At 39.4% G+C, this 15585-nt stretch overlaps 1 protein-coding gene across 1 annotated transcript in view; it reads left to right on the forward strand.

Moving 5' to 3' along the window:
• Window positions 1–15585, forward strand: part of PLEKHH2 (pleckstrin homology, MyTH4 and FERM domain containing H2) — a 1501506-nt gene that overhangs the window by 1064638 nt on the left and 421283 nt on the right. Inside the window, exons 17-18 of the mRNA XM_044075068.1 lie at window positions 522–630; window positions 759–871. Coding sequence (XP_043931003.1) covers window positions 522–630; window positions 759–871 — 222 coding nt within the window. The remainder of the gene's footprint in view (window positions 1–521; window positions 631–758; window positions 872–15585) is intronic.

Here is a 15585-nt window from a genome sequence, read left to right on the forward strand (position 1 = left end):
ATTTTTCCCAGTTAGGGGTCGCCACAGTGGATCACCTGTCCGCTCATGATTGGCAGTTGAATTTTACAGTGTCGAGTTGCCAGTCCGGCGCCCAAACTTCCACAGAAGGCACACACACGCACACACTCACACCTAGGGCCAATTTAGAGTGTCCAATCCACCTACTGCATGTCTTTGGGATGTGGGAGGAAACCGGAGCACCCGGAGGAAACCCACGCGACCACAGGGAGGACATGCAGACTCCACACAGAAAACACCCCAGCCGAGAATCAAACCAGAGAACCTCTTGCTGTGAGGTGGCAACTCTAACCGCTGCACCACCGTGGCCGCCCACTAAATTTCTATCCCTATGGAATTTGAATTTCATGGTTCTGAAGATTCTAGGATACTTTTTTATACTTTGCAGATGATTTGGAAGATAAAGTTCTGAATGTTGTTGTTATTATTATTATTATTATTTTTTTTTTTTTTTTGCTTTACCTTATTATGTGCACTTTCACTGGATACTACCTTTCTTTTAGGACACGTGGCTGTATCACCTGACCATTGCTGCTGGCAGCACCACTGTGAACGTTGGCACTGAATTTGAGCAATTTGTTGGCAAACTGTTGAATGTAGAAGGAGATCATAGTAAGTCTCCCGAACTTCTGATTTTGAATTTTTATTACACTTTATCAGTTTTGCCATATTTCTCTATGGCTGAACGTTATAGAAGTCTATTTTGCCTTTATGTCTGAAGTTCTTTTTCACTCCTGTAGGTTCCCAGGTGTGGCGACATCCCGCGTTGTGTTACAGTAAAGAGGGAATTAGTTCCCCACTTACAACATTACCATCTGAAGCTCTGCAGACTGAAGCAATTAAGTTATTTAAGGTACTGATTATTGTCAACACTCTCCTCTCTCTCTCTGTTTCAGTACTGGACTGGAGTTTGTAGCAAGTAACTTAGCTGTGCTGGCTTTTGACATAGAAAGCAAGACATCTTAGATTCTTTGCTGATGTTCAATGAAAGAAAATGCATGTTGAAAAGTGAAAATGGCAAATGCCCACAAGCAAGAAAACATTTGCAGAGATAGTGAAGACTTGAAAGGAGATACTGTGTACAAATGACAGAGTAACTTACATTTCAGCGTATTTGTTTAATGATGGTGTTGTAAAATACAGAACTGTCTTCAATTTAGTTAAAATGTGCTATAGTCAGAATCAGTGGAACATTCATTACTTGCAGATGTGTTTCTGTTTTTATTTATTCCAATTACATTTGCATTTAATATTTTGAAAACTATGGGCCTTTGGCACCAGGAAGTGTTTCTGTGGCTGTTTCTCTAGAAAAAATCTTTCAGTAGTACAGAAAGTTGGTTTCTTCATTGTCCCAGAAAACAGTACTGTCCTTATAAATCAACCACCTATAAACAAAAATAACTTGAATAAAAAATAAAATAAAACATTTACAGAAATTAGCCAGTACAAATATAGAGTAGATACAAGATGTTTAAACACTCTATAAACAAATATAAATTAAACAAATTAAAACATAACTAAATTATAAAACAAACAAATCTTAACTCAAGATTCACTTCACTACTTAAAATACATAAAAAAACTGACCTCACCGAAAAATAAATTAAATGTAACCCAGAACTAGAGTGAAAAAGCACCCATGTAAAAAATACAGAGAGTGAACATTTGAATAGGAACACTAAAAGAATATAGATGACAAGATTTAACTTATATTCTAGTGCATTTATTTAATGATGACTCCTTTCGTCAAAGTCTTCAAAAACTGCTTAACATCATATTTAGTAGATAGTTTATGCAGTTACTGCAGTCTGTTGAACTCTGTGTAAAACAATATAATTTAGAGCTGCAAAAAACAGGAAAAGGCAGATAAATGGAATGTGTGGGGGCATTGTTGGTGTAATAAATTAAATATCTTTTAGTGTAGGTTTAGAGATTTATGGCCACTGTTTCTGAAACTTATTCCATAATCCTCATTGTAAAATTTTTTATTTATCACATGCGAGACCATCCCATGTTCTATACTTGGGGTCTACTTTATTCCCGCGAAAGGCGAATCGGTCGAATACAATTCGCGCAAACCATAACGAGCAAAACGTGAATACGTCGAATGCACTAAACTGCAAAATTTGAAATCTTGATCTCTCATAGTTGGCCAACCCCACCGCCCGCAACATACTACCTACCAAAACACAGTAAAAAACAACACATATACACACTAACCAAAACCCTACTTCTAGCCATAAAGTAAAGCACCAAAACCCTACTTCTAACCCTACACTAATCCCTACATACACAACTATCTATGCACTATCCTTAACCCCTCCCTAACGCTAAGGTCCGTAGCTACCGCACACTTAACCTACTGAGTTATACCCAAACAAACTAAATATTGCACACACATACAATTAACAAAACCCTACACTAAACCTTACATGCATTACCTATCTTTGCACTTACCGTAACCCGCATCCTAACCCTAAGGTCCGTAACTATTGCACATTTACCTTACGGAGCTATTCTGCAGATGGGCCAACTATGCGAATTCGATATTTCCACTTTCACGATTTAGTGCGTTCAACATACTCGTGTTTTGCTCATTATGTGTCGCGCAAATTGTATTCAACCAATTCGGCTTTCACGGGAATAAAGTAGACCCCTATACTTGTACTAACAATGGCACAAGATGTTTAGTGCTGAATAACTTTAAAATAAATCAGGATAAGAGGTTGCTGTATAAAGATGTACCATAAGTAGTGCTTCATGTAAATAAAGTCAATTTTTTTGTTAATTAGCTAAAAGAGACATTAGAAGTAATTGTATACAGTTCATAGTAGACTAATCCGAATGAAGTGCAATATATTATCACCTAAGACCTGGCCCTAACATATTCAGCACACACACACACACACACACACACACACACACACACACACACACACACACACACACACACACACATTCCATAGATCTGCAGTAGGCAGATTATTGACTTTGAATTGTTTCTTCAACAATAAGAGGTATACTTTTTGTAAAAATTGTTTAATTTGTCTTGTGTATGGTAGTTGTCTGTATCACAAGCTGAGTGATATGTTTTCTTCATATGATATTGGTTTCTTCATGCATTCAATCCAAGTAAAGGTCATACACACAGAACAGCTTCTGGATACATGAAACTGTAGGCTGTAACATTCATAAAAACTGGATTAGTACAAGTTTAGGATTATAGCAGTGGTGAGCCATATCAAACATAAACTGAAAGAATGCACCATTTTAAACTTCCATCTTTAAGTATTAGACTATTTGTGCTTGCTGTTGGTGTCTTAAAAAATCTAAGTTAATATAAGTTGAATTTAACATTCTTTGTTTAGATAGCAAGAAATACATACATCTGATTTTTTACAATCTGTTTAGATGGGCATGACATTATTTGGATTTTTTATTATTACAGAATTTTTAACAATTAAATGCACTCCAGACAATGAAAATACAAAGACATAATCATAATAATGCTAATTCAATGGTTAACTTCATGTTAACTTCAAATAAGCATTATTAATATCACTTCGATATTTTATTTGCCTTGACATACAAGAAATTATATCATCTTTTTGGAAATTTTGGAATCTGAATTTGCAGAAATGTAACATTTCAGTTTTATTTTACTCATACTAGAATCTGAAGTAATATTTCTAGGATTCTGTCACATTGGAACAATGTTTTTAGAACTAGGCAGTAATGTACAAGCTAAACTCTTTCTGTGTCGCTCTTAAGTCCATACAATTTTTGGTTGTATACAACTTTATTAACATAAAAACATTATAAACAGTCTTACTTTATTTGTTTTCACATTTGTTGGGGGTTGTGTATAATTGCAAATTTCCAAATAATGCCTTCATAAATACCTATACCAGTAACTTTCTGTTGTAATTTTGTTTATATTTGTTTTGTATGCCTGGAATCTCAAATAAAATGTGTAAAATATCAGCATTATCTGAGATGCATGAATAATAGTTTGTTGATAAGTTTGGAAATGTGTTGCTTTTAATTTGGATGAAAGGAAAGCATTATGTATAAGCATGTGATGAATATAATATAAATTTAAAATAAGAATGGGTTTGTAAATTAGAAGTAAAACATTTTGCTAAATGCTGTTGTCAATTATGATAAAGTCATATGATTGGCAAAATGAAGTGTAGTCATATGTGTCTTTATCTTTAAATGCTGTTATTAGATATAAATATTTGCCAAATCATTTTTAGAGATTAGTTCCAATTGCACTATTTTAAAAATATCATCTTGGATTCTTGCATGCTGTCATGACCAAAGTTTTAATTTAAGATATTCCATATTATGTTTATTTTTGGTAAGTAACCTGTTTGCAATTCCATGTCCAGTCCTGGATCATTAGCTGATTGAACATTTTGAGAGAAGTCCCCATATAATTTTATTTTAAATAATGGAAATTGTCATAAATCAGTAATTTTATTAGTTGCTAAATTGTTAGGATTGTGATCAGTACATTATAAAAAGACGCAGAAATGCTCCAAAGTAATATGTTTCATTTATTTCTGCTAATCAAAGATCTCACTCAATAATAGTTAATGAATGTTAAGTGTTTTAATGTCTTATTCTTAAAAAAAAAAAAGAATGGCCATAGAATTCCACCTATGTATATATTTATATATTTAGACCAGATATGTACCCATGTAGGTTATCAAGTGGAATCTTTATTCCATGAGATTATTTTTCAGCTAGATATGTACCTGTGCATATTCCAGGTATAATCATCTCTATTCCATAAGACAATTTTAAGCAATTTAATCTACTAGACTTAATAATTAAATAAACATAAATATCTTGTCAGCTAACTCCCCTATATTGCTTAGGAGCAGCTAAATGAGTATAAAAATGTTTTACCTATTTGGGAGACCATATATAGTTGACCAGTGAGTAATTAATAGTTTTAAAATAGTTTAAGTGGTATATTATGACCTGCTGACAAAATCTGAAATAACATTTTTGGAAATATATTCACTTTGATTATAGTTGCTTTCAATAAGAATGAAAATGTTATCTTAATCCATCTGTTTAACTCAGCAGCTATGGATGACCAATATTTTGTAATGTTTTTCTGATAGTTGAGAGTCATATTTTGGTAAAAGATTATAGCTGAAAATTGTTGCGTAGAGTTTATTTTTACTGCTTGCAATATGGCTAATTAATTACGGCCAATTCATTTTTGTACAATTCTTCATTTTGGAGATTTTCTCCTTGGGTCTCCCCTGAAAAAAGGCTTTGGCTCAGACGTACTAACCTGGTTAACAAATGTCAAATAATTAAATAAATACTAATGGGATACTCTTCATTTGGTGGGAAGAAAACTGACTTCATTATATTTAATTTGTAATTTATTTTAGAAGGCATTGAATTACATTGTGGATATGTTGTTTATTAATGTCAGCAAAAGCAGTTAAAGGGATGTATGCATGTGGGAAATTATAGTATGATTGTTGTGTTAAATATATAAACAAAGGTTATATATAAATATTAAAAATATTGTGACAAGGGACAACCTTGTGTTACACTATTTTTAATCTTAATTGATTATGTTAAACATTTACGTACTAATATTTCTGTAGTATGAATGTTATATAAGATTGAAATGAACCAATGATTCAAGGAAAACGGATTTCTTGAGAACTAAAAATAAGAAAGTATTGTTTATTCTATGAAATGCTTTGGTTGCATCTACTACTAAAATTATTATTTTATATAACTGTTTAAGTATTTGTTAAGTATCAAGGGTAATGGCATGATTGATTGTCTTACTTCAATTAATGTAAAACTGAAAAAGGATATCTTAAGAATAATATTCTTTAGGTGATTATTATTGCAGGGCTTTTTTATCTCAAAGTTCATAATTGCTTTCAGTCTGTACTTTTTTGTTGTATTCATATTTGCTTTAGGTATTAAAGTGGTTTTGGATCTGTTTAAATAGAGATCAGAATTAACATTTATACCTTTCAACATTTTTAGAACTAATTTTATATCTGAAAGTGATTTATAAAATTCTGAGATAAACCATCTGATCCTGTTGTATTTCTTATCGTTAAGTTGACCTGTCACCACCTTAATTTCTAATACATTAAACAACTTTAGTAAAGAGTCTTTTTAGCTTATCTTGAATAATTGTCTATTTAATCATCATTAATATTACTTGGAAAATCATTGTATAGCTTTTTAAACATGTTAGTGAAAGTTTTTAGTATGCCTTCATTATGTACGAAATTCTGTGATTGTATGGAGCTCTTCTCCCCGGGTCTGCACTGAAAATAGGTCATTGGGCCCAGTGGATTTTCCCAGTCAACAAATGTCAATAAATAATGTTGCTGTGTCTTTCGGCTTTTCCCGGTTAGGGGTCGCCACAGTGGAACTCCGGTCCGCTAATGATTGGCAGTAGATTTTTACTTGCCGGCTCTGACGCACAACCTTCAACGAAGGTATGCCCATTCACACATGACTCCACACAGAAGACGCTCTAGCTGAGAATCGAACGGAACGTTTTACTGTGAGGCGACAACACTACCGCAGCACCACCACCGCAGTAACAAATGTCAATACATAATAAATAAATAAATTAGAACTGGGTTTTTTTAATCTCCTATTCTGATTTTTGATACATTTGTAGATGCATTTTGAATTTTTGTTAATCTAACGTAATAGTCTACATGGATTGTTTACCTATTTGGGGTACTGAGCTAACAGGCTTGTTTAAGGCCATAATAGTTGTGTTGCATTTATTAGGTTTAGGTCAGCCTATAATTATTACATTTGCTTTTCAGTTTTGGAACAATGTTATAGTATTAGTATACTCTCACATTTTCTTTTTTGTTCATTTACTTTTTTTACAGAATAAGGCTATGTATATGGGAGGTCGTATTACTTGTACTTTCAATGTAGCCCATTGATCATTCAAGTTTTATTTCTGTTTTATCATAATTGTAACAATTTATAAACCACTTATTTGCTTTTTTACCGCTTTTTTAATTGTTTTATGATTTATGGCTTGGTTCCATCTAAAATTTCTATTTCATATACCTGGCTTAATTCTAAGAGTAGTCAGATTTTTGAATGCTGTGAAAAATAGCAAGGTTCTATTGTGGCATCTCCTATAGTTGCTGTTATCTTATAATATATCAAGAACTAATATATTGTCGACCAAGTATTATGTTATGATGAGTAAAAATTGAATTTCTTATTGGTTGAATATATACATCTGGAAGGATTATATTTAATGTGTAGGTCTAGCACAGTGTATGAAATATTTATATTATGATATTTGGATTCATTTATTCTGTCTTGGCTTGGATCAATAATGTTGTTCAGTTTTCACATGAAATGAAATAATAATCTTTAAATTTTGATATTAAATTAAAAGTAGATAAAATGAAATCAATCTAGTTGGAACAAGAATCATTTATGTTTAATAGTACAGTAAGTTAACCAAATTGTTATTTTTTATAGATATAATATAACAATGTTAAGTTGTCAATCTCGCCTTCATTCTTGCTGGATGGATTCGGAGCCGATCCTCTGCTCTGACTCGGCCACTTACTAAAGCTCGAGAGCTAATTTTACTGGCTCGAGGCAACCCTATATCCCATGATGCTAGGCAATAACTCCCCAGATCTTGTTTGCCACTTTCGCTTGCGAGGTGCGTTTTTTTACCGGCTCCTGGTAAGTCTTACATATAGATAGTTCAGTCACCCTTTTTGAGTTAATTTATAGTTATTTCTTTCTTAGTGAGTAACTACCCTTAACTTTATTACTTTTTGTATACCTTCCCTCTTTATTCCTTATATCCCACCCTTCCACTTAGGTTAGGCCTTAAGCCTGCCCCTTTCCTTTTTTTTCTTAGGGATCCTGTGAGTGTTTGGGTGTGTCAGTATCCCTATTAACAATTTATTGTTAATTTATAATTTAAGAGTGTGTGTGTGTGTGTGTGTGTGTGTGTGTGTGTGTGTGTGTGTGTGTGTGTGTTTGTTGTTTTTTATTACTTTTGGGAACCCTCGACACTGTTATGTCGAAGGAACCTAAAGAGGTTAAGGTCTCAGGCTTTAAGAAGTGTGACTCGTGCTGTCAGAAAATGTCTCTGACAGACGGTCACACTTCTTGTGTTTACTGCCTGGGACCCCTGCACCTGCAGGACTCTTGTTTAGTATGTCATGCATTCAGTACAAGAGTCCTGCAGGAGCACAGGAACAAACTTATACTGAGGGGCTTGTTAAAGCCCGAGGGCTCCCCGACTAAGTCTGCATCGGGGAGGCCCTCGAAAACAGGAAAACCGTCGGCTCCAACTACTAAGCCTTCGGCTGCTGGCTCCTTGTCTGTGCCTAGATCGGCTCCGGCTGGAGCCGATCCTTTTGAGTCACAGGTTCCGGTCTCGGCACCACTCGGTGCCGATACCTCTGAGCCCATACTTTCACTGTCGGCTCCGGCTGGAGCCGACGTGTCCTCGGCTCCGTTGGCTCCATCTAAGAAGAGGTCAAGATCCCCTTCATTGGAATCCATCCATTCGGCTCCGAGGTCTCCCTGGCTCTTGGAGCGGAGCCATCGGAGCCGATCTTCTCGGTCGTCCAGACTTTCAGATCACAACCTTGAGAGAGTGGTAAGTAGGCTGTTAAAGTCTCAGGCATTGGCCCAGATGATCTCTAGCCTGTCTCATCAGATGGTAGCTATTACGACTCCACCTAAATTTCCTCCTTAGACTCTCCCTCAGAGTTCAGAGCTGGAGCTCCTCGGAGCCATGACTGTTGTGGCGTCGGAGCCGATACCTCCCCATTCGGCTCCTTCGTCTTCCGCTCCAATCTCCTCCTTGATACCTTCATTGGACGGATCCAGGCACCTGATCTCTCTCGTCGGCTCCGAGGGGGCGAGTGGCATTGGACCATTGTCCGACCCTGTTCTCCCCCTCGGAGCGTCGGCGCTGGTGAGCTCGGCCCCGACATCGGCCTCGGAGCCTTCCCTGTCGGTGCGGCCTGGGGTTCCTACCTCTTCGGAGCAGGGGCCCTCTGGCCTTTCTGATAGGGGAGCCTTTGAGGTGATGAGGAGCGTACTAGCCCCAGGGCATAGTCAACGGTGAGCTCCATCAGCTCCTCCCACTACAGTGCCTGCTGATGTCTCTTCCCACTCTCTTGCTCCCGGACCCAGAGATCCAACACCTCAGGTTTCCCCACTGGGAATTTCTTCCTCTTCCGAGGCTTCTCCTGACCTGTCAGCGGAGCCTCCACGTAAGAGGACATGTAAGAGGAAGCATGTGGACTCCCCTGAGTCCGTTACATCTGACACCGACTTGGATGAGTCGGAGGGATCCCCAAAGTCCCACTCTGAGGATGTCTCTTTCTCAGACATCCTAGAAATCCTGAAGCAGAGGGGGAACTGGTCTTCCCTTAATCCTTCCGAGGACGAGTTGGTGTACCTGGAGGCGTTTGGTTCTCAACCCTCCACCTCCTGGGTGTCTCCGCCTTTCGACCCCCGTATGGAAGTGGTGGCTCGGAAGGCGTGGTCAGCCCCGGATTCGGTGGAACCCACCCCTCGGAGGCCATCAAAATTCATCACAGCACCAGTTGACAAGCAATTCCTAACAAAAGGTGTACCGGCGGATGCCATGATGGTGGCTGCAGCCACCAAGAAGGAACTAGCTGATCCTTCAGTACCTATCCATCCTCCTAATAAGGATTCTAGGACCATGGATAGGTATGGTAAGCGGATGTTTTCTTCAGTGACCTTTGCCATGCGGTCGCTGAATTACTTGTGTCACTTCACCCACCTTCAGAGAGATATTCTCAAAGAGTTGGGAGAAGTCTTACAGGATCCATCAGCTGTTGGAACCCTGAACTCGATTGTTAACTCCTCCATGCGTCTAATTTCATATACAGCCGATGGAGCGAGTAGGGCCGCAGGCACAGGAGTGGCCTTAAGGCGTCATGCCTGGATGCAGCTGTGTAATTTCGCGGAACCTTTCAAGGTGTCCTTCAGAAATTCCCCTTTTGATGGTCCGGCTTTGTTCGGACCTCAAGTGAAAGACACCTTGACCAGATGCGAACAAGATGGCAAGACTCTTTCTGCCGTAGGAGTCAGTTTCTCCACCCCTTCAAGACCATACCCTAAGGGTCAGAAGGGTGGGAAAATGTAGTTCCGCAAATCTCAAGGAGTCACGCCTGATGCAAGAGGTCAATTTTCCCCCAGAGGCAGAGGGGGTAACAACAACAGACGCCGCCCTAGGGGCAGAGGGGGTCCGCAGAACCAGGGTAGCAGGGAGCCTCTCTGACAAACCCTTCCAGCATCCCTGAGATGTTGCCCGATTGTCCACCTTCGGAGGCAGTCGGGGGAAGATTGTCACTGTACCCAATAGCCTGGCTTTCCCTTACTCAAGACAAATGGGTACAGTCGATCATATCCGAGGGTTACAAAATTCACTTTATCCAAACCCCAATTCAGCAAATGGGAACCCTTCCAGACGTTCCACCCGGTCTAAGGGAACTAGCAGTATCAGAAATATCAAAACTGCTAGCAGAAAGAGCCATCCAGCCAGTCCCAGCAGACCAACTAGGATCCGGAATCTATTCAAGGTTCTTTTTGGTACCGAAAATGACAGGGGACTGGAGACCAATATTAGATCTCAGCAAACTAAACAAGTTTGTAAAGAGAACAAGATTCCGGATGGTCACGCTTCAGTCCATTCTGCCCTTTCTGGGCAAGGACAATTGGATGTGCTCAGTGGACCTTCAGGATGCGTACTATCACATCAAAATTCACAGGCGCTCCAGAAGGTTTATCCGCTTTCGGCTGGGGGCCAGTCACTACCAATTCAGAGCCCTGCCCTTTGGTCTCACTACAGCCCCCAGAGTGTTCACCAAATGTATGGCAGCGGTTACGGCTCACCTGAGACGGCAAGGATTCCAGGTGTTTCCATATCTAGACGACTGGCTCCTCACTGCCACCACCAGGCATCAACTTCTCCAAGCCAGAACTTACACCATTCATATTTGCAGCGGGCTAGGAATCTATAAATTTCGAAAAGTCTGCCTTGTCGCCTTGTCAGTCTATTACCTTCATAGGCGCCAACTTGAACACCGTACAACTTTCAGCAAAGTTATCAGACCAAAGAGTCTTAGATATTCAAAATCATGTCCAGGTTCTTCTTCAGAGCGACAAAAGTCAGGCCAGGTATGTCCTGAAAGTATTGGGTCTTATGGCAGCCGCCATAACACTTCTTCCCCTTGTGCGTTTTCACATGCGTCTTCTTCAGTGGATGCTGTTTACCCAATGGTCCTTTCAGCAACTCCCCATACACCACAAGATCATGATAACTCGAACTTGCAAAATTCATCTGTCCTGGTGGATATTGTCCCCTCAAGTCCATCAGGGCAGACCTTTTGTTCCTCCTCCCCCGGTCGCCACGGTGACATCGGATGCCTCCCTCATCGGGTGGGGGGGCATTTTCAGGGCAGGATAGTCCATGGCACTTGGCAACCTTTCGAGCGCCACCTGCACATAAATGTCCTTGAGATGAGAGCAGTGCTTTTAATGTTGCAAGCCCTCCACGACTCTCTTCCCCTAGGAACTATTGCAATTCAAACGGACAATATGTCCGTAGTGTGGTACATCAACAAGCAAGGCGTAACCAAGTCCTATCCCCTGTGTCGAGAGGCACTCAGACTTTGGCAATGGATGATCTCCTCTCAGCGGTTTCTGATAGCAACGCATATCCCCGGGAAGTCAAACTTCATAGCGGACAGGTTGAGCAGAGCCATACTCATGCCGCACGAGTGGTCTCTCAAACAATATGTGGCGGAAGAGATTTTTCAGAAGTGGGGCCTTCCTTGCTGCGATCTTTTTGCTATACTCCAAAACAGCAAATGCCCCGATTTCTTCACCCTCTTCCCCCTTCCAGGCCATCCCCTCAGAGACGCTCTAGTCCAAGATTGGCCTCGGGGACTTCTCTATGCCTTTCCACCCTTTCCTCTAATCCCACAAGTAATTCAGAAAGCAACCCCCTTGAGAGCCAAGTTGATTCTCATTGCCCCTTATTGGCCTCGACAGATATGGTTTCCGTTCCTACATCGTTATCTCTTGGTACAGCCTTGGCATCTGGACCCAGCTCCAGATCTGTTGACCCATCAGTCAGGGCAGCTGCACCAATCCCTACATTCTCTCAACCTCACTGCTTGGTTGTTCCACTTCTGTCTTTAGCCAGGCTTCCTATGATTTCTAATCTCGTCCGGGATATCATAGTAGCTTCCCTTAAATCTTCCACCAGAAGGATTTACACTAGTAAATGGAAACGTTTCTCCTTCTGGGCAAAGACAAGGAATATAGATCCCTTTACTGCCCCAATTCATTTGGTCTTAGACTTCCTAGCCGAAATTTTTCATTCAGGGTCTTCTGCCTCTACAGTAAAAGTTCAGTTGGCAGCCATATCGAATTTTCATATATGCTTATCGGACCACAACATCATGTCCCATAAGCTTTGCAAAGCTTTCCTTAAAGGTATATTTTTACTTAAGCCTCCGATCAAAGACCCTCCACCTCAGTGGGATCTTAATTTAGTCTTAACATCCTTGATTCTTCCCCCCTTTGAACCTGCGGTCTCCTGTTCATTGAAATTTCTTTCCTGGAAGACACTCTTCCTAGTCGCCATTACTTCTGCTAGGAGAGTATCTGAGCTTCACCCCCTCTGCATTCATCTCCCTACTTAATCTTCCATAAAGACAGAGTTTCTCTAAGGACTAATCCATCCTTCTTACCCAAGATGGCTTCGCAGACAAATTTAAGTCAATCAATTGATCTCCCAGTTTTTTTCCCAAACTATACTAATAGAGCGGAGCAAAAGCTACATTATCTAGATGTTCACCGCCAGCTCTGATACTATTTGGATAGAACCAAACAAATAAGGAAGTCTGATCAACTGTTTTTATCATATGCAGAAAATAAGAAAGGCCTTCCTATATCTAAGGTAACCCTATCTAGGTGGCTGTCTTCTGTGATTACATCTATTTATCAACTCAGAGGCAGAGAATTAAGTTCTAAGCCAAAAGCCCATTCAACTAGAGCACTAGCTACATCTACAGCCTTTCAAGCTAGACTACCAATAGACACTATCTGTGCGGCAGCCACATGGGCCTCTCCTCATACCTTTGTTTCGCATTACAAATTGGACATGGCCTCCAGGGACAGAGCAAAATTTGGTTCCACCATTCTCAAGAGTCTGTTCCAATGAGCCACCCAGGCTGAAGGTGCTAGGGACGCGGTCCCATCCAGCAAGAATGAAGGCGAGATTGACAACTTAACATTGAGAATTTATGTACCTACCATAACGTTCCATGTTAGTTGTCTTCTCTCGCCTTCTTTCTTGCGTCCCACCCACCATCCCCCTAGCCTGGACAGACCGAGAAGATCTTCCCTTCTTTGAAGGGTCCTTATATTCCCTTGTTTCACCATCTAGGTGTCCTAGGATATATATATATAGTGTAAATAATTATCTTGGAGGTTTTTATCCCTCTTCATCCTCCTTCCAGTTGGATGATTTTTGTTTTATTGGCCTATGCTAGGTTTTTCAGCTTCCAATCGAGATCTGGGGAGTTATTGCCTAGCATCATGGGATATAGGGTTGCCTCAAGCCAGTAAAATTAGCTCTCGAGCTTTAGTAAGTGGCCGAGTCGGAGCCGAGGATGTACATTCAAATATGTTTAATTTTCTTTCAAATTAAAACCTACTTTTTCTGTTTTTCTCTTTATACTAATGTGAATAGGCAACACAAATAATACTTTAATAACTATGTTCATTTAAATGCAAAGATTCACTGTAAGAAAAAATTGTGACAGACTTATCTCCTTATATTGTCATAGATACATTTCATAACTGCATGATAATGTATTTGCATATGTTCATGAAATGAGTCCTGCCAGTGGCTTCAGAGATAGAAGGAAGACTAATAGGTACATTCTTAAATAATAAGACAGGCTGGAAGCCTTTTAAAGCAGACAAGATGTAAAAACTGCATAATTGGTGGGTTTAGATAGTGCTTCAAGCCACAGACATACAAACGAACAAGAAGAGAGGTTGAAATCTCAGCTGTTTGTTGTGTGGTAACTTTCTCCCAGGAGACAGTTGCAATTCTGGGAATTAGACAGTAAAAATTAAGAAAACTCTTACTTGCTTTTTATTTATGGACAGTCAAAACAGAAGAGCAAGACTGCAGAGATCAACATTATTCATGGAGAAGCAGTCATGAAACATTGTATATACAGAACCTAGTACTTTGCAGCTGGTACTTATTTTACATACTTAATGATATTCAGTGATATCGACTAATTCTAAATTTAAATCTAATCTGCTACTCGGGTATTTATTTCCACTGTGCTTTTTGTATAAAAACACGTCTGTATTGTGTTTTATTTCAGTTACTTATTTCATTTTAATTAATCTTTTCTATGCTGATAAACCTGGAATTGTTTTTTTACTATACATTGTCTTTTACATTGGGTTTCAAACATTGTCCATTTGATTGATGTAGTGTTTGGCAGCCATTAAGCATATATAAAAATAAACAAAGTTCATTGCCATATATTACTTATCTTAACCAACTATCTGAAAAAGTTAGAAATGTGATGTTTGACAGAATGTTCCTTGTCTGTTTGTTTTGTCTCTAGACTGATTTTAATATAGTCAGTTGTTCCTCAGTATTATGTTTATCACCATATACTTATTTGTAACCTTAATTTCTGCTGATTAAAATTCAGTTTTAGTTTTAGATATTGTAAACATTTTTTGAACCCCAGAGAACCTTGCCCAGTGGCTTCATTACAGATATCCATTCAGGCAATTTGTTCTGGGGACACAGGAGCTAGGCATTCATGGGCTAGGTGAGAGTCATTGGATGATAGGGAATAGGCCAGTTTGCTTGTCTCAGAGGGTGACCTACCCTATCCCTATTCAGAATACCCCCTCCCACTCTCCCTCAGCAACTCGTTTGAGCCTGCTACTGCTATTTCCCAAGGTGAAGCAGGACTCCACATACAGCTTTACAGGTGCTAAGCACCATGACAGAGTATGTTTGGCTAGTTCAACCCTCACTGGGTAACACATAGTACTTTTGCTAGGTGTCACCCCTTGGTGAGCCAGAGATCCCCCCCACCAGACTGGGGGTGAGCCATAGATTCCTCACCCCCCCCATTAGACTGGACAGACTGATAGCAGTCGCTCATTGCTCACTATCATCCTCCCCAACTAGCTCCTACAGGCAGTTGAGGCACTTCTTGAACTTGAGATAACTGCAGCATAGCCAGGACTTTATCCCTTTATTCCAGAGAGCTAGCTTAGATATTTTAAATATTAATGCAATGTATAGCATTGCATATAATGACAATAATGAAACTGTTGTGCAGAAGCTCAAATCAAAGTGGCATTTTAACTCTATCCAGGAAAACAGAAAGTGCATTAATCCTAATGCACTTAAAGTTTCCCATTTAAATCATTTTTGAGAGTTTCTTGTCATTTTTCTGT

This window comes from Protopterus annectens, chromosome 6.part0, assembly GCF_019279795.1.
Source record: "Protopterus annectens isolate FY-2018-M chromosome 6.part0, PAN1.0, whole genome shotgun sequence".
Taxonomy (NCBI): Eukaryota; Metazoa; Chordata; order Ceratodontiformes; family Protopteridae; genus Protopterus; species Protopterus annectens.